The 19,593-nt window shown below is 34.4% G+C and overlaps 1 protein-coding gene across 1 annotated transcript; it reads left to right on the top strand.

The window, feature by feature from the left end:
• The first annotated feature begins 13,173 nt into the window (after positions 1 to 13,173).
• On the top strand, positions 13,174 to 15,582 carry LOC106760878 (LRR receptor-like serine/threonine-protein kinase GSO1). The gene has a single exon (XM_014644318.1). The coding sequence runs from the start codon at positions 13,174 to 13,176 to the stop codon at positions 15,580 to 15,582; it is 2,409 nt and encodes an 802-aa protein (XP_014499804.1).
• The last annotated feature ends 4,011 nt before the right edge of the window (positions 15,583 to 19,593 follow it).

A 19,593-nucleotide genomic window follows, 5' to 3' on the forward strand; every position in this document is an offset into this window, starting at 1 on the left:
AACATGGCTCCCTGTGGTCAACTTTGTGTCCAAAACACAGAATCAGCTCGCGTAATCGTTTACAAGTCTGTTGTAAACGATTACAACAGGTTTTTTTGCTGCATCAATTTCTCCCTATGTCAAAAAACACATTTCTTACCTATGTCATAAATAATTGTTTCATTCATCATTCAAATACATCAAAGTTTGTTCATTAACAATTCAAACGAAACATCATATCCCATTTACAATAAAGATATCTTAATAAAGGCAACTTCCATGTTTAAAACGTTCAACAAAAAACTAACCAAATTACAAAACATTTGTTCATGCTAAATAATCTACATATTACAATATCTAAAATAAAATTTACAAATATCAGTCATTCTTTATCCTAAGCAATCCAACATAAGGAGTCTGAAGTGCTCTACTCTTGTAACGCCTTCGTGACCCCATCCTGACATATGTCTTCATTGGAGGAGTGATGCCACCCAGGGAGAACACTCTCGGGGACATTGACGGTTCTTCACAAGGCACACTCTGTCCACCATCCTCTGGTCTTCTTCGTCTAGCTTTCTCAAATGCCACCTCTTCCTCCAACACAGAAACCCTCTTTTTAAGTTCTGCAACTAAAATTTGTTGTTGGTGTACAGTTTGCATAAAACTCTCTCTGCGTTTTCTCTTAAGTACCTTCTTTGCGGATGCCTTGTCATCTTTCATTTTTAGTCTTGGTTCATCCTTAAGAACACTTTCTTCCTTCAACGTACCAAAATCATTATCAACAACATCATTAACCTGAAATTCAACAATTCAAATCATACTACAAACACATTTATAATAACAAATATCACTCTCACAACATACCACATACCAGACCACTTTCCAAACCTCCTTTCACTACGTTGTCTCCTAAATCTATATTCATCCAATGCAATATTCTTGGATTTTTTTCTATAGCACCTTTGGGAGGAATCAAATTCTCACAAAACCATACCTACAAAAATTTTATCATGTTAATTTTTACTCAAATGAACAATGTATGCCACAACACCGAATTGAATTACAATATTCTAAATGAATAAAAATAACTTACTTGCAACATGTAAATACAACCATCGACATAAACGTTCGTTTTGACATTTCGTTTCTTCAAAGCATCCGATGCTTTGTTCAAACCACGTACCAAAAATCGATACACTATACTTCCCCAACTATATTTAGCCAAATCATTTAAATTATCAAAAATTTCAAATAATTTGGGAAACACTCTCCCATTACGTGTTGGAATTAATATCTCACAAATACCAACCAATATGTACAAGCTACAAAAAGGAGAACAAGGAATGGTTTTTACTTTCTTCATCAAACTTTTGTAAACCAATTTCAAATTTGTTGTTCTATTGCCAATGTATTTCACACAACTACTTCTTCCCATCTGGGCCTTTAATCAATATCTTTCCCATCTAAACTCAACCCCAAACCTATACAAAATTCTTTTTCATTCATAGGCACAAGTTTCTCTGCAATTATAAAACCACCACTTGAATCCACCCATTTAGGCACTAACTCACTCAAGATTTTCCTACCAACTTTAATATTATCAGTCAAATCAAGAAACCACCGAAAAGGAGTGCCCGCAATAACTGATCGGTGCTCCTTTCTCAATCGTTTGTTCAAACTACATATGAACTTGGTGGAAACCGAGTGACGAACCGTCAACTGCATACACATTCCAAAAACCACAACTTCAAAACCCTACATAAAAAAAACACACAAAACCCAAACTCCAAATACCAAATGCTCAACACCACAAACCAACCAAAGATTAACGCGCTTACCTGGGTCGAAGAACTCGCCATTTCGCAACAAGAACACACCAACAACCAAGAGATGCAATCACCGCAACACCCACACCGATAAGGAAGGCCAACAGGGCAACCACAAGGACCAAGGATAGTGAGATGACAAAAACGAAGCCCAAAACGATTTCGGAAGACCGTAAGGGAAGAGAACAAACCTCTCGGAGAACCTCAACAACTGATGAAACAGGGAAGAAAGAGAACTTTAATTTCACATGAATCTGGCCAAGGGCAAACTCATAAACAAATATTTCAAACCTTTTCCTAATTAATTACGTCACTTTTTTTGAATTTTTAAAAAAAATTAAACGCCCAATCAGAAGCCGACACGTGGCGTTGTTAAAATAGTGTCAAATTTGGAGTGTTAAAATATCGGGATCCTTTTTTTAATTTGAAATCGTCCAATCATATTTTGACACGTGTGCAGTGTCAAAATGGTGTCAAAAATTGGTGTTAAAATATCATTTTTCTTGTAAATAAGAGTAGATTCGAAAAGGAATTGTAGTGATAACAGGATACAAACATCTAACGAGTCGACAACCCAGTATATAGAGAATTTTGTTTCTTTAATGAATGAAAATGAGATTTATCTTTGAGTGAACCATGACTTAGAATGGTCTAAATATAAATGAATAAATATAAGATATAATTGGTTGAAACCTCATAGTATAAATATATTTATAAAATTAAATTGATGAGTTTAGAATGATTAAATATATTAAAAACAAACACTACAGGAAAGTCCAATTTATCGACAGTATATTATGAACGACCTTTGAGCTGTTGATATTGAGCTGTTGACATAAATTAGGAAAGCCCTGTGAGCCATCTGTAATGGTCTCGGTGACTTAAGTTTCAAACTGAGGTTTTCCTTCCCCAAATTCATATTCAGAAAATGGTCTCCCTTTCTTCCCTCTTCGTTGGTGTTGCATACCCTTTCTTCCCCAATCATTATATTCTCTCCCTTTCTCGGTTAGAAGATTGGAACATTTGCGGTGGACAGGTCATTGGTTCGTTGATCACGGTTCCTTCACAGTGCGTCTTGGTTTGGGGATTCTTGGGCTGAGGTTCGTTGTCCTTGTTTCATACGGGTTGTTATGCAAGGAGGGTTGTTTCGTTGATGGCTACGTGAGGAGAATTGCAATTATGTGGGGTTGGTTGTTGCGTTGAGGGCTAGTGGTCTCGGGTTCGTTCTATGTTGAACGATCTTGGTTGAGGGACTTCATTGGAGGGGTCGTTGTGGGGTTTTGTCGCTGTCGTGCTCTACAAAGGCTACCATCGTCAAGGGCTATCGAGGTTGAGATAAGTTGTACATTTAAAAATTCATTCTGAATTACATTGTTCTTGAATATATTTGATGTTCTTGTGCCAGCCGTGTATGAAGTTGTTTGATTGACAAAGTTGATTAGTTTGTAATTGAAATGAGGGGCAAGACATTGGCGTGCCAGTAAGAAGGTTAAAATAACCTTAGCCCTAGTTTAGGGAAAATAAAAACAATTGAGCAGCATTTTAATTTAAAAAGTGTGAGTGTGAGTAACTTCTGCCTTGACAGAAGACTTTTGAGCTTAGTCATGACTACTAATATGCTCTAGATATACTTGTGTGCCAATGTTATGCTCTTAGGAGTTAAAAAATTTAAGAAAGCCTTGGTTGCAATGTTAGGAAGGAATTGAAAAATTTGAAGCAATTTAACATTGGTAAATTGATTAAAACTCGTGTGTTTGCACATATATTTTTTTCAAGTGGGCTGTGATGAATTTGGGAAAGAAAAGTTTTTTTAAAAATGTGCTAAGTGTTGAAGCTTAATCGATTAAATGGATTATGTATTCAATAAAAGTCTGTTAAAGATTTGAAAACTGTTTCATGTTTGTCATAACTGTTTCAACGGTCATATCTTTAAATGTGTTGAATAAGCATTAAATGCAAATCAATTACATTAATTGAACATTCAATTAATTGTTTTGATTATTGTTAATCTGTTACAGGTTTTAAACTAATAGATTAGATTAATAGAGTAATCGATTAAAATGTCTCAGATTTGGCTAACACTATATATAAACACATTACTTGAATTTCTGTAAGACAATTGAGATTAAAATTTTCATATCTGATTCAGATTGAGTTGTGAAGTTTTACAGAGGTGATCAAATGCTCCAAGAAACAAGAACTTGACGTGGTGTACTAGTCTTGAAGATTTCTTGAGAGACAAGATTGTTTGATTTGAAAAGTTTGATCTTTTTGCACAATTTAGGTGCTTGCTCTGTCATTAGGAGAAGATTAAACATTGTGTGTTGTTGTTTTTGCCCTATGCGTGTTTCTAGGAAGAAGAACGAGGAGTTCTTGTACTTTGAGAGAGTTCTCAAAGGGGTGACTCTAGAAGATGATTGTTCTTGCTGCAAGTATTTTGTATTTGGTTATATTAGATTAGTGAGTTAGAGAGGTGATTTACATTTTTACAGTGTGGTCACTGTAAAGCCCTTGTCGTAAAAACACAGATCTTTATAGTGCAATTGGCTTTCAATCTCGGGTTGATTGAAAGGACACTAGATGTAGGCAGTTGATACCGAACCAATATAAACTCAAAGTTTGAATTTTCTTCTCCCTATCTCTCAGCATTAATGGATTGCATGCTATCTTTATTCGAATACGTAAAATGTTACATTGCATACATTTTTGCTTGTTGTTCAAGAAAGGTTTAATGACTCATACTATTTGTGAAAAAGATTTCAAAAGCGATCATTTTTATAAAACACCAATTCATCCCCCCTCTTGGTGTTGAGAAACAAAGCTCATCTTTTCTAACACTCCATTAGGTGGGCCAATCATTACAGGGACTGCTGATTTCCCCCACACATCAACACGAGGCTTTCTAGTGTGCTTTGTCCTCACTCACACACTTTCCGAGAAAACTTCCCGAAAGGTCACCCATCCCATAATTACTCTAGGCTAAGCACGCTTAACCATGCAGTTCTTATGAGTTAGGCTACCGAAAAGCAAATGCATTTGTTGATATGGGTAGCCAAATCAATTCCTTTAAGCTATCCTTCAACTGTATAGTCCGATACCTATACAGTCTCTAGGATAGCTTAAAGGAATTGATTTGGCTACTCATATCAACAAATGCATTTGCTTTTCGGTAGCCTAACTCATAAGAACTACATGGTTAAGCATGCTTAGCCTAGAGTAGTTATGGGATAGGTGAGCTTCCGGGAAGTTTTCTCGGAAAGTGTGTGAGTGAGGGCAAAGCACACTGGAAAGCCTCGTGTTGATGTGTGGGGACAGTCAACAGTCCCTGTAAGTTGTCGGGGCATTACAAATGGTATCAGAGCCAAGTTCTCCCAGTACGGTGTGGTTCAAGGACGAACCAGACGGAAGCTGGTGGGCATGTGACACCCGGATACTGACGAGGGCGGAGAGTGATCGCCGGTGCAAGAGGCATGGTGCAGGGGGCACGGACAAGGAGCGGCTCCTAGCAGGCTTCCAGTGGAAGGGGTACATGGACGAATCGAACATACATCGGAATGAGAGGGATCTAGAGACTGTATAGGTATGAGACTATATAGGTATGAGACTATACGGTTGAAGGATGACTTAAAGGAATTGATTTGGCTACTCATATCACCAAAATGCATTTGCTTTTCGGTAGCCTAACCCATAAGAACTTCATGGTTAAGCGTGCTTAGCCTGGAGTAATTCTGGGATGGGGGCAGTCAACAGTCCCTATAAGTTGCCGGGGTGTTACAGCTGCTAGTTCCCTTGCCAACTTCGTCGCCACACAAGCAAAAAAGCTTTTTAAATAGGCAGGTCAGAAACGAATTGGTCAAGGTTATTGAGAAGTCGAGTGTAACAAAGTCAACCAAAGCATTAGAGAGGTCAACCAAGGTACAAGACAAGAAGGCCATAAAGAAAAAGAAGAACTCGAATATGATTAAAAGAAACAAGACTGGGATGATATACATGAAAAGCTAAATAAAGGATTAAAAATTTAAGTTTATTGGAAAGTTTTGTTAGGATAAACTTAAATTTTAGTGATTTATTAGTAATTTTATTTGAGTCTTATTTTATTAGTTTGAGTCTAGTAATATTGTTAGTATATTGAGGTTGTGAAAGGAGTAGTTGATGAGGTAGAGAAAATGTAGAGATAGTAGGATGTAGAAGTAGTAGTTGGAAGAAGTGTATTAGTTGTCTTAGTTATTGTAGATGTTGGCTTCTTATTTGGCTTGCTTACAAATGATCCAATCACCCCTATTTATACTAGTGGCACCTCCTTAACCAATGGTTAGGATCTTGCCACCACAACATTAATCTAAGGGTCATTATTCATCTTCTAGAGTTTTCTAAAACATTCTTATAATTCTAAACATATCTAGATAAATCTAATGGATAAGTATCCCTACATATTTTTATACATCATTCTAGAATCCTTCTAGATGGGATATTTCTAGAATTCTATTTTCTAAGGTGCTTCTACATTCTTCTAGAATTTGCATTACACTTTAATAAATATTTAGTTTAATTTTTAATAGAAATAAAATAGAAATCGGTAATTTTAATTTTTTATTTATTTAAGTACCATATTATTTTATTATTTTATTTTGTTGATATATGATAGAGATAATGAAATAGTTATTTTTATCGAGTCGGTTAATATTTTATTTTTAGTTTTTATTTTTTTATATGGTCAAATATTTATTTAAAGAATATCAAAGTTCGATGAAAATTATTAGAGAGTTAAAGAGTCCGTGTGTCATGTTTATTTTATTACTTTTTGGATAATGATACTTTAACACCTAAATTTGACAAATTTTTGACACCGGACACGTGTCATATGTTAATTGGTCCATGTGTTTTATGTTTTAAAAAAATGAAAATGAGGTGGATAATGAAGGCTGTAGGGGTTTTGAAAGGCAGGATTCATTTGGACTCATTTCAAAAAAGAGAACCTTATTTGTGCCAGAGCCTTCTTGAGAACCTGTCCTCTCTCCCACCCACCGACAAGCTTCCATCTCCCCACAAGGGTCACCAGTGTTGACGGTGTTTGAAGGTTGTCGAAGTGTCGTCGTTAACCGAAACTGCATATACGCGTTTTCGTTCCGCTGTTTGGAGCGAACTTACCCGAAACCGCCATTGGAGGTGTTTTTTGAAGCTTTTTTCCGTTTGTTTCAGTAAAGCATTGTTTTGGTTCAGTGGGTTTTCGTTTTTTTTTTTTTAAATTTTGGGCATTTAGGGTTTGTTTAATTATTTGGTTGTTTCTCGTGGTATGGTTAATTGTGGTTTGAATTTTTGTTGAACATTTTCGTATTTATGTTGTTTTTTGCTGCAAAGTTTGAATTTTTTTGGTTAGTGATTATGGTTGGTTATTTTGACTTAAGTTTTCTATTATGTTTCATTTGACTTAGGAAAAACGCACCTTTATTTTCACCAAAGATGCTCTACCATGCATAAAACATACATCCTTAGTCAAAGAATGAACTTCAAAAACAAGAAATGCAAGTTTAGTACAAAACTGGTACCATAGTTCAAATAAGTGGGGAGTTTAGTTATGACTTCTTCACATGAAGGTAAACTTTGTTCTGAATACATGTTTCCTATTAAAAAAATTAATAATCATGTCCACACACCTTTATTGTGAAAATTGATGAATAAATGTTGGATTGATGGTGGATTTTCGTTCTACCATGTTGATATACATTTATATGAAGTTTTTGATGGATTGGATTGTGAAATGGGATGGAAAATAAGGGAGTTTCAACTTAATTTTTATCAAATACAAAAATTGGGTGTTTTGGTTGGTTGATGAATTTTGCATGGATGAATTGATGGATTGTATGAAAATCTTTGGTGAGATGGAAATATGGTGAGTTACCATCAAGATTTTGATGTTGTAAAAATATGTGTAGAAAATGATAAATCCATCTTACCAAAATCTTGATGGTTAACTAACCATTTTATTTGGAGAAGTTTTGAACCATGTATGGGGAGCTAAACTACTTTTAGCTTTTGATTCTGTTTTCGATGGTTAAGTTTGATGTCTCTTAATTATAGAAATTTTGTTGTGTAATTGATATTGAATAAATTATTGTATGAGCGTATTTATTCAGTTGAGAGTATTTGTTCTGGTGATGTTATTGGATTGTACTAATCAAGGGTTATAATATGAAAAAGGGAATAGGGATGATAGATATTAAGGTTGGCTTTGAATCAATTTTATAAATATTAAGGTTTGGGGTAATTTAGTTAAAGAAAAGTTGAATTTAGTGCTTTCCTTGATGATGATGAATATAAAGAGGGGTATTCTGTAAAGGTTTAAAAGGAAAAAGAATAGTAATTATGGTGTTATAATTTATGAAGCAGATGGATGTTTTGTTTGTAATTTATTTGGATTTTGTAAGCATAGAAAGTAAAATAAGAATGACATGGTAATTTATGTTGTAATTCATGATTTCGAATAAATCTTTCTTTTTGAATATGATTATAGTGAGAAATTCATGATATTATCTGAATTGGGCAGGTCACTATGGAGAAAAATGAGATGGTGGAGGAGAATTTTGTTTTGAAAAGTTAAATTGAGAAACTTGCATGTGAAATAGAAGCAAGAGTAGTCCAATGTGGACATAACCTGATGAATCCATTTCCACAACCATAAAAGATTACAAAGTTTTCAGGGGAGAATCTGCAATTGTCCATCATAGAAGGAGTAGTGTAACAAGGACATGCAATCTTTTATCACTATTTAAAATTGTATTGATTAAGTTTGAATGTACATATTTTTTGTTACAAATCATCAAAGAAATTTATTCGTAACATTTATTGATAATGAAATTTGAAGTTAAGAATGATCAATGTGTTATATTTGGTGTTCATTATGATAGGGTTGAATAGAATAATGACCATTTATTGTGTAGGACATTTTTCCTGCAGTCCTCACGAAATCTATCTTATTATGTGTGTTGAATGTGGTATATACAGGGTTGTATGTTGATTAAATGTTGAAAAAAAAAATTGCACTTAAGAACTAAATGGCATGGATTGTGTTGATGAACATGTGTAAAGTAATTGCCTTAAGTGTCATATTAATTGGCTCAACAAGAGCTAAATGTCCGATAAGTAGTAAAAATAATTAAATTGTGCACTTGAAAATCAATGCAATTTCAAAGTTTTACAAAGAATAGTTCGTTGGGGTTGAAGTTGGATATAAATATGATAATCAATTACTAAAGATCATTTGTATGTCCAATAAGTGCTAACAAAAAAATTGTTCATTAAAAAATCAATGCCATTTTGAAAGTTGACATGTCTGTGCAAAAACTTTGCCTGAACTCCCCACTTATTTGGCCTTTGCTCCCAGTGTTGTTTCTACATAATAAGTTTTACAAAGAATTGTTCATTGGCCATGGAGTTCGATATAAATGTGATCATCAATGCCTAAACATCACTTGTATGTCATATAAGTCTTAAAAAGAATTATTCACTTAAAAATCAATGTCATTTTAACATATGACCACTGTGTGCAGAAACTTTGTCTGAACTCCCCACTTAATTGGCCTTTGCTCCCAATGTTGTTTATGCAGAATGAGTTTTATAAAGAATTATTCCTTGGCCATGGAGTTCGATATAAATGCGATAATCAATGCTTGAACATCACTTGTATGTCTAATAAATCTTTAAAAAAGTTAGTTCAGTTAAAAATTAATCTCATTTTCACAGTTGACCCACATGTGCAGAAACTTTGCCTGAACTCCCCACTTAATTGGCCTTTGCTCCCAATGTTGTTTCTGCACAATGAGTTTTACAAAGAATTGTTCCTTGGCCATGGAGTTCGATATAAATGTGATAATCAATGCTTGAACATCACTTGTATGTCTAATAAATCTTAAAAAAAATTAGTTCACTTAAAAATCAATGTCATTTTCACAGTTGACCCCTGTGTGCATAAACTTTGCCTAAACTCCCCACTTATTTGGCCTTTGCTCCCAGTGTTGTTTCTGCACAATGTGTTTTACAAAGAATTATTCCTTGGCCATGGAGTTCGATATAAATGTGATAATCAATGCCTGAAAATCACTTGTATGTCCAATAAGTTTTAAAAAAAAAATTAGTTCACTTAAAAATCAATGTCATTTTCACAGTTGACTCTTGTGTGCATAAACTTCAATGGTTTGGAAGTTATAATATTATGTTTTCTGCAGATGATCCAAACACCCCTTACAAAGTTTGTGACAATTTCTTCTCTAATATTAATTTTATATTTTCAGGTATAACAAATTGAAGCAGCACTAATCCAAATCCAATTTTTAAACAATTTAAGATAGGATATTTAAAATCTATTGAAACTGATAATAAAAAACTGTAATTACAAATTGTAATTTTTTAATCAAAAGTAAAAACACTTTTAAAAAAAATGGTGAAGATTAAGTTATAACAAATTTAAAAATTTGTATCCAGATTTGATAATTATAACTACTATGAAAACAAAATTTTAATGATATATTAGATAACTAAGAAAAATTCAATATTTTATCAAACTAGAAAAGATAAACAAGACGTACAAGAAGTGTCAATACAATGTATTTTAGATAATTAAGATATTTTAGTGAGTAAATAAAAAAGTCGAAAAAATTTATATAATTCCACAAAGCCTCAATACTTAATGATAACTAATTATTACACATTACTTTGTAGTCCATTACATACATAAATATATGTATCCATAAAAACTAATCACAAAGATTGTAAGTTATACATCTATAGTTGAAAATTTATGCTATAAAAATGATTCTAAGACCTTATTTATTAGATTAATTTTTGTTGCAATAGGATTGTAATACGAGTGTTCATTCATGAAACAAAGAATTCAAGGAGTGCCTGACAATCATTAATCAACCAGCATTGGCTCAGTTCTTTTCAGCCTTATTCTGAAGCACTTTGAACACGTCGTTATATGGTAGGTGTAGTTTTCAAAACTCTGATCAATAATCTGAGATTCAAATATCAATAATTCAAATCATCAATAACAGAAGAAATTTTTATGGAAATGTAGGAAATTGAGCACACAATATTGGTAGAGTTTCCTACATAAAGTTCACAGTAAAACTATTTACTAAGCGAGATAACGTCAAATCAAAACATTGATAAATTCGATAAGACTTAGAGTTTCAAACTTGATTTATTGGTAGAGTTCAGAAAAAAATAATAATACGCCAAGTGAACAAACAAAGCCAATTTAGATTTACCTAAAAGCTAGGTGATGATACCAAATCATGCATGCAACAATCATCCAAGAACTGAGTTTAATTCTGCACCTTAGGAGGTTCATAATCAGGAGAAATTAATGGTATCTTAAATATTATTTAATGTAATACAATGCAAATTTTATGAACATAAAAAATATGTTTAGAACATCAATTCCTTCAAACAAATTTGCTAAAATAATAAATTAATTTGAAAAAAATTCATGCAAAATACCATTGTCATGAAAACTTTTGTTTATTAAACCCGTTACCATTCTTAATATATAATGCTTTTCTTATTGAATATCTTCTCCTACTCCCTTTCATTTCATATTATGAAATCATAATAATAATAATAATAAAATATTTAAAGTTGGACCAAGCTCCCCCTGCAAAAGCTTTCAACTATTTCGAAAGCCGCTTTAATCATTCAAGCTTGTCATAATAACTCAACCCTTGTCACGAAACTACCAAAATATCAGTCATAATCCTGCAATCTCGAATTCACAAAAAAAAACTTATTAATATCCAAATATTTAGAGTGGTAACTTTTAATTCAAGAGAATGAATCGGGTGAAAAACTTAACAAAATTATTTACTAAGCAGATTGTGAAATGAAGCTTTAAATCTAACATAAAATCAACACCAACAAGTCCATAACCATAATCCATAGCTTACCTCCTTTTAGAAAGCTGAAAGGAACAATTTCTCAATAAGCTTGTAAAACATGTTCTTCAAATACAATTTCTCAATTTAACACTTGCCCACCTGAATCAAACGAAGAAATAACATAAATATCTTAGTTTGGGATTTCTCTTTCGGTAATAATAAATTATAGACTTCAAAAACAATAGAGACAACATAGTCGCTCGACAGACTTTACGAGATAGAAGTCATGACACAAAACTAAATCAAACCGTGCTGCAAAAAAACAAATCACAACTCAATCTTAATGTTCTGTGGTCAACTATAGCAATCTAAAATAATAGTAAAAGAAATTAGGTTATCTTGAGAAGTAGCCCTTTCATGTTACTTTCCAGCTTGATGGTAGTGCTTAAACAAATACTATTCCAAAAGAATTGTTAAGAAAAAGAATATCCCATTAAAATTCGAATAGATCATATAAAAAATGTCGCAACAAAGTCGTGCCATGCTACTCCCCTCCAAAAACCAGTGCCTTTAAGATTGGAATAATTCCTTATATATATGGAAATGGCAAGGAAAAAAACCTAAGAACAAAACACAAAGAAAATACCAGTTTGGAGTGACCATATAATTGACAACACCAGGGCAGAACAATTAATACAGAGGAAACTCAGAAAGAGTTAGATTATTGAGAGTTGTAAGTCATTCTAAACTCTTATACAATTTTAATACTCAATCGGCAAGGGAGATCTCCTGGAATGTTAATGCTATGAATGCTAGAAATAAAATAACCTGAGTCGTTAGCAATTCTAAATCTTCTTCCAATTCGTTGCATCAAGAATCAACACCACAAAATGACAGACATACGTACCTTCCTATTCAACTAACAAAAGAGACTAAAGCAATTCCAATTCAAACATAAAGATAAAACCTAAAGTCTCACAAGAAGTCCAATATTCAACTACCAAAAAACAACAAAACCCCTAAATGGTAAAAAAAATATAAAATAACTCATACTCACCGAACAACAAACGATTGCCCAAAATAACGATCCAACAACGGCGTAACGGCGAAAACACAGCGCTTTCGGTGGTCGTTGCTTCCAAACGATGGAACTGTGGCAGAATGTCCTTCGGTGAATAGCAATGGTCCCAAAACGGTCAAAACTCCCTCAAACAATGGTTCTCCTCACCGTAACATGACTCTGGGTGCTTCTTCTCTCTCCAGGGTTCTCTCCAACCCAAATGATATTCTAATTCTGAAATTCCAAAATAAAGCCCGCGGTTTGAAACACCAAAAACTTTTAATTTCCAGGTCATTTTTCTTTTCTTACTTATTATACACATGGACCAATAACACCATGACTTTCTAAAATTAATGATGCAAAGTGGCTGTATTCTCTCTCTTCGTTAAGAACGCTTAGCTTGAGGTCGCAGCCTGATTTTGGCTCCTCTTGTCATATGATCAATGAGTTTCTACCAAACTTAAGGGAGTTGAGGCTAGTTAATTGCAATCTTTCTGATAATGATTTTTCATCTTTGTTTCGTTCTCATTCCAACTTTTCCACATCTCTTACTATCCTTGATCTCTCTGATAATGCTTTGACTTCATCAATATTTCAGTATCTGTTCAACTTCAGCTCCAAACTACAAGAACTTTATCTGAATAATTGCAGCCTTACTGACCGAAGCTTTCTTGTGCCGCCTGCTTCCATTAAAATGTCTCTGTCTTCTCTTTTCACTGTTGATCTATCCTCTAATCTATTAAAAACAACGGCTATATTTCATTGGATTTTCAACCACACTGCCAATCTTCGAAGTCTTTCTCTTCCGGGTAACTTGTTAGAAACTCCTATTCCGAGTGGGTTTGGGGAAGTGATTAACTCTCTTGAACATCTTGACCTCTCTTTTAACAAACTACAAGGTGACATTCCATCTTCTCTTGGGAATATATACACTCTGCAACAATTACGCCTTAGTGACAACAACCTGAGTGGGGAACTTTCTAGCTTCATTCAAAATTCTTCATTCTGCAACTTTCAAAGTCTAGATTTATCTTTTAACCGGATTACTGGAATGCTACCTAATCTTTCACTCTTTACATCTTTAAGAAATTTAAAACTATCCAACAATCAGTTAACTGGAGGAATACCAAAAGCTATTGGGTTGCTTTATGAGTTGGAATATCTTTCCCTAGAACTAAATTACTTGAAGGGTGATATCAATGAATTGCATCTCACAAACTTGTCAAAATTGGTATTCTTGGACTTAACCGACAACTCATTATCTCTAAAGTTTGCTAACACCTGGATTCCACCATTCCAGCTAGATAGTTTAGGACTAGCTTCTTGCAAGTTAGGCCCAAGTTTCCCAAGTTGGTTGCGTACTCAAACTCAATTAACCTTTCTAGATCTTTCTGATGTTGGGATTGATGACTTTATACCAGAATGGTTTTGGAACAAGTTACAATTTATAAGTGACATGAATATTTCTTACAACAGTCTCAAAGGTAGAATTCCGAATTTACCAATCAAGCTTAATAATGATTATTTACCAATTGCTTTCATCCTAAATTCAAATCAGCTTGAAGGTGAAATTCCGGCCTTTTTGTCACAGGTTGATGCATTGGATCTTTCGAACAATAATATTTCGGATTTAAGTTCCTTTGTGTGTGGACAAATAGGAACTACAAATATCCGCACTTTGGATTTGTCAAATAATCAAATAAATGGAGAACTTCCCGACTGTTGGGAACATCGAAATTCGTTAGAATTTCTTGATTTGAGCAATAATAAATTATCAGGGGAGATTCCACAGTCTATGGGCAGTCTTGTTAATTTGGAAGCTTTGGTCTTGCGAAACAATAATCTAACTGGAGAACTACCTTTCACACTGAAGAGTTGTGCTAGTTTGATTATATTTGACATGAGTCGAAATTTGTTGTCTGGTCGAATACCCTCATGGATTGGAGAAAATCTACAAGAGTTGAAAATCTTGACCATGAGACTAAATCGCTTCACTGGAAGTGTTCCTGTCGAAATTTGTTATTTGGGGAAAATTCATCTTTTGGATCTTTCAATGAACCACTTATCTGGTGGAATCCCAACGTGTCTGAGCAATTTCACGGCAATGAAAGAAAGGAACCTAATTACAAGACAAATTATAAGGGAACGAAAAATTTCATCTGATGAATTTAACTACAATATTTATGACTTTAACGTGCTGCTCATGTGGAAAGGTAATGATTTTGTGTTTTGGAATCCTGATGTTCTTCTAAGTAGTATTGATCTCTCAAGTAACAATTTGACGGGTACAATACCAAACAAGATTGGATATTTACTTGGATTGGTTTCTTTGAATTTATCAAGAAACAGTTTTCATGGAGAGATTCCTTCTGAAATTGGGAATTTAAGTTCGCTGGAATTCCTAGACTTATCAAGAAATAATTTGTCTGGCAATATTCCTTCTACTCTTCCCAACATTGATAGTCTTGGTGTGTTGGACCTATCAAACAATAATCTTAGTGGAAGAATCACTCGGGGGAGACATTTTGAAACCTTTGGTGCCTCTAGTTTTGAAGGAAATATTGATCTTTGTGGTGAGCAACTTAACAAAAGTTGTCCCGGAGACGAGACAATACAAAAACCTCAAGAACCAGCTATTGATAGTGAAGATGACAATTCAGTTTTCTATACAGCATTATACACGAGCTTGGGTCTAGGATTCTTTGCTGGCTTTTGGGGCTTGTTAGGCCCAATGCTACTTTGGCAACCACGGAGAATTGCTTATATGAGATTCTTGAACAGACTCATAGACTCTATACTTGTAATGGTTGAACTAAACATTGCCAATAGATTGCTCAACGGATAAAAGGTATTGATTCAAATAATTTCTTGATTTCTGTTTGAACCTCTAGTGTTTATTCTCAGTTTCCATTATTTTTTTAAATTATGTTTGAACATTTTCAAATGAAAGTATATTTAATCTATAAATTAAAAATATGATTTTGGAAGATAATATCAAAGAATTTCTACATAAATTTATTTTAAATGTTGTTATAGACAACAACATATTGCGCTGCATCTCTCACACGTCTTCAACAGCTCAAGACACAAACCGAACAAAAAGAGTGTCACTTCAAAATCATATAACACTTTCAAAATTGATCCTAAAATAAAACATGTACCTTGTGCCAAGCAAATTGATTGTAAAGTCCCTTCTCCACTGATGTAAAAAACTGAGCTTGTTGCCATGGTTCTCTCTACTCCCTCCCTAGTGGTTTCTCTTTTTCACTAAACTAGAAAATAAAGAATCGGTCTTAGTTGTTCAATCCTTAGCCAGGTGACCTAGCTTACAACTATTTCATAAACTTAGCTAGTTGAATCTAATGATAAGTTGTTATGTTAATTGTTTTAAGAAACTACAAAGGTTATGACTGCTTCTAGTAATGATTAAAGCATACAATAGAGTTCATTAATTCTGATGATTATAATCAAAGCATGTAGTTAAAAGACTATGTCAAAGTTCCCATAAATAGTCTATGTAATATTCAATGTAAAAATACAACAAGTTATAATACTAATAATGTTTGTCAAGAAGGATGGGTTCTTAACAAATTGACATTAGAGTTGGAGCCTAAGTATCTAAGTGCTTAAAGAAAGTGTTAGAGAGCTAGAAAGTTTGAGTGAAATGGCCAACCTTGCAAACAATATTCCCCTGCCTAAGTTATCAAAAGGCGTCAACTATGATAACTGGAGTTTGTAGATGAAGGCCCTCCTTGGTTCCTAAGAAGTATAGGAAGTAGTTGAAAATGGACACCAAGAACTAGCAGACATTGAAGAATAGATGATTGCCTAACTTGCTCCGTTGAGGGAATCACGAGTAAAGGACAAAACAACCATGTATGTCTTGTACCAAGTTGTCAATGAGTCTAGCTTTGAGAAGATAGCAAATGTTAAATCTTCAAAAGAAGCATGTGATATATTGGTAGAGGCCTATAAAGGAGATAATCATGTAAAGCAAGTCAGGCTTTAAACCCTCAAAGGCAAGCTTAAAAGCATAATGATGAAAGAGGCCGAAGGAGTTGGAGAGTATGTCTCTCGTGTTGAGACCATGGTGAATCATCTTGGAAGGAACGGAGAAACATTGACTACTAGTGAAGTAGTGGAGAAAATCTCAAGATTTTTAACCGACAACTTTGAGAATATAATATGTGCCATTAAAGAATCGAAAGACTTGTCAAATCTCTTTGTGGCAGAGCTTGTTGGATCATTTGAGACACGCGAGTAATGAAGAAGGAAGAAGGAGGAGGAGTCTCTCGATTAAGAACCTGAAGTAAAGGAAACCATTAGGGACAAGAAGGCACCACTAGTGCAGCGAGAGACTTTTACCGCGGTTATTTTTCACTATACGTCGCGGTTTACGAACCGCAGCATATTCAGCCGTGGTAGTAAGTTAGAGACTTTAGGCTGCGGTTACAACCGCGGTAAAAAGGTTAGGGAATATACCGCGGTTGTATAAGGAAGCGCTGCCTAAACCCCTTTTTCTTAAAAAAAAAAAAGTTGTTCTAGTATATGCCGCAGTTAGAACCGCGATAAAAGACCCAAGAATAGACCACGGTTCTTGCACTAACCGCGGCCAAAGGTCCATAAAAAAAAAAAACGAACACTATATACCGCGGTTGTGGTAACAACCACGGCATATTCCCCTACAGTTTTTTAATATAGCAGGTCTGTTTTTGTGATATCCACTACCACAAAAACATACTTGCATATCAAATACACGTTCAAATTCATTTTCAACAGAACAAACACATGTTGAAATGTATTTTAACATCAAATAAAGTACAAAGTCTAATTAAATACAATCTAATCAAATGCAATGTTTAAATCTAGTAACTAAGATCTATTGTATAATCTAACTATATACTTCGCAGCAGCGTTCCTCGTGAATAATAGTGGCTTCTCAGGAACTGGTGTAGTAGTCTTGAATTTCTGCACAAGACAATTCATATTAATTAGTGTGTATGAATTCTAAATTTGGGAAAAAAATCAAAATTTGTTAAAGTTAAATATTACCGTTTCCCAACCTCTTGTGATGTGAGAACGAACAATATGGGTCATCCAATACATTACATAGTATCCGCACTCATATGACCCATTTTGTCTGTTACACTACAATATACCATCACAGTTGTAATTAGTTAGTGAATAACATTAAAATAAAACAACTATAACAAAGTATGGCTTTANCATATGTCAAACCTTGAGAGAAATCCAAGCAATCTTTCTACTGTTAGCAATTGATCTCCCAACCATCATCATACTTGTTGGACTATAACTATATATAAAAAAAGGTTTTAGCATTCATTTATATAACAAAGAAAGTCCAAACATTGAGGTTCTTATCAATCAATTTCTTGTCTGAGATGTGTGGGAGGAGGCCTGTGCAACGAGCAGAACCACAAAGCATAGTTCTCTTGCATAAACATAACAAGAAGCTGCCAATGGCGCCTGAAATTCATAATAACTTAACTATTATATATTAAAATCACATATGGAACTTTATTATGTTAATAAAGTTTACTTACCCGGATATATAAGGCAAAAAGTATATTTTCTTGCCGCTTCCAAAACTTCTTATCAGATTTGTGTTGATCTGATCAAAATCATTTGATTCATGAATTGATTGGGGATCAATGAATCCATAATCATCAAAACGCCCCAACTTGTTACTGACCCTAGACATATACCTGAAATCAAAAATTAACTTTGATATAAGGATACTTGATATATAAATCAATTTTATATATAAATAATTGCTCATAGAATTACATAATCCATAGTTGAATAATTGAAATATTCAACTCTTGTGTTCCCGATGCAAGCTCACTGACATCTTGGCTATGAAGGTATATTGGGACCTCAGAGCCTGTCCCAAATACATTAGCATCATTCTCAACCTCCAAAGGCTTATCTTCAAGGATGTCAGCAAGTAGATGCAATGAAGCAAGAGGATCATCCTCAGATAGAGGAATCTTCTCCTGTGCTTGCGTCTGTTGTTACATGAAAAAAATAAGATAAGTTTTGACATCAATAACCTTTAAAATTGAGAAGTGTAAAGAATAATTTCATACCGAGGGGTCAGAAACTGAACCAACCAAATGTTTAGGCCAAACGATAAAGGACTTCAATGCTTGTTCCACAGTGAAAATATCTTCTGTGGCTAGAGGAATTGAGGCATCTGGTATGGTCATTTCGTCCATTGAGACCTTCACCTCATTCTCTAATAGTTGCATACCATGAACAACAATCGCTGACCTAAACAGTGTTCCACGAGCTACCAGGACCATCTCGGTATCGTCTAAAATGTATAGTAGAGATGGACTACCATCGTCCATGTCATCCCCTGTCAGAGTAAATGTTAGATTATACAAAAGATAGAAATAATTGCACATAAATGTTTATTAAGTTTACTTGTGGGAGGCACAACATGTTCCTGTTCCTGTACAGGAGATGGCACCGGGTTCATGCCATAGGTCTCCAACTGCTGCTGGAACATGGAGCTGAACTCACTAAATAATTCAGCCCCGAGCTCTGATCTAACCTTGTTTGTGATCTCCTCTGTAAGGTCCGCCCGTACCTTTTTTGTGATCTCTTCTGTCATCCTTTCTCTTTGTGCTTCACTGTATGCATATGAAGGCTGACGAGAAGAGCTCCCAAAATAATCTTTAATTCCTACTCCAGGACCAGCAGCACGTACACGTCCAGGGTGCTCAGGTCGTCCAATCGCAGCAGCAAGAATATCTTGGTGACCCTCCGGAGTGAATTGACCTTGGTAGCTCTGCTCAACCAAGGAGTCCTGTAACATTACAAAACACCA

Source organism: Vigna radiata, chromosome 1 (genome assembly GCF_000741045.1).
Source record: "Vigna radiata var. radiata cultivar VC1973A chromosome 1, Vradiata_ver6, whole genome shotgun sequence".
NCBI classification, from domain to species: domain Eukaryota; kingdom Viridiplantae; phylum Streptophyta; class Magnoliopsida; order Fabales; family Fabaceae; genus Vigna; species Vigna radiata.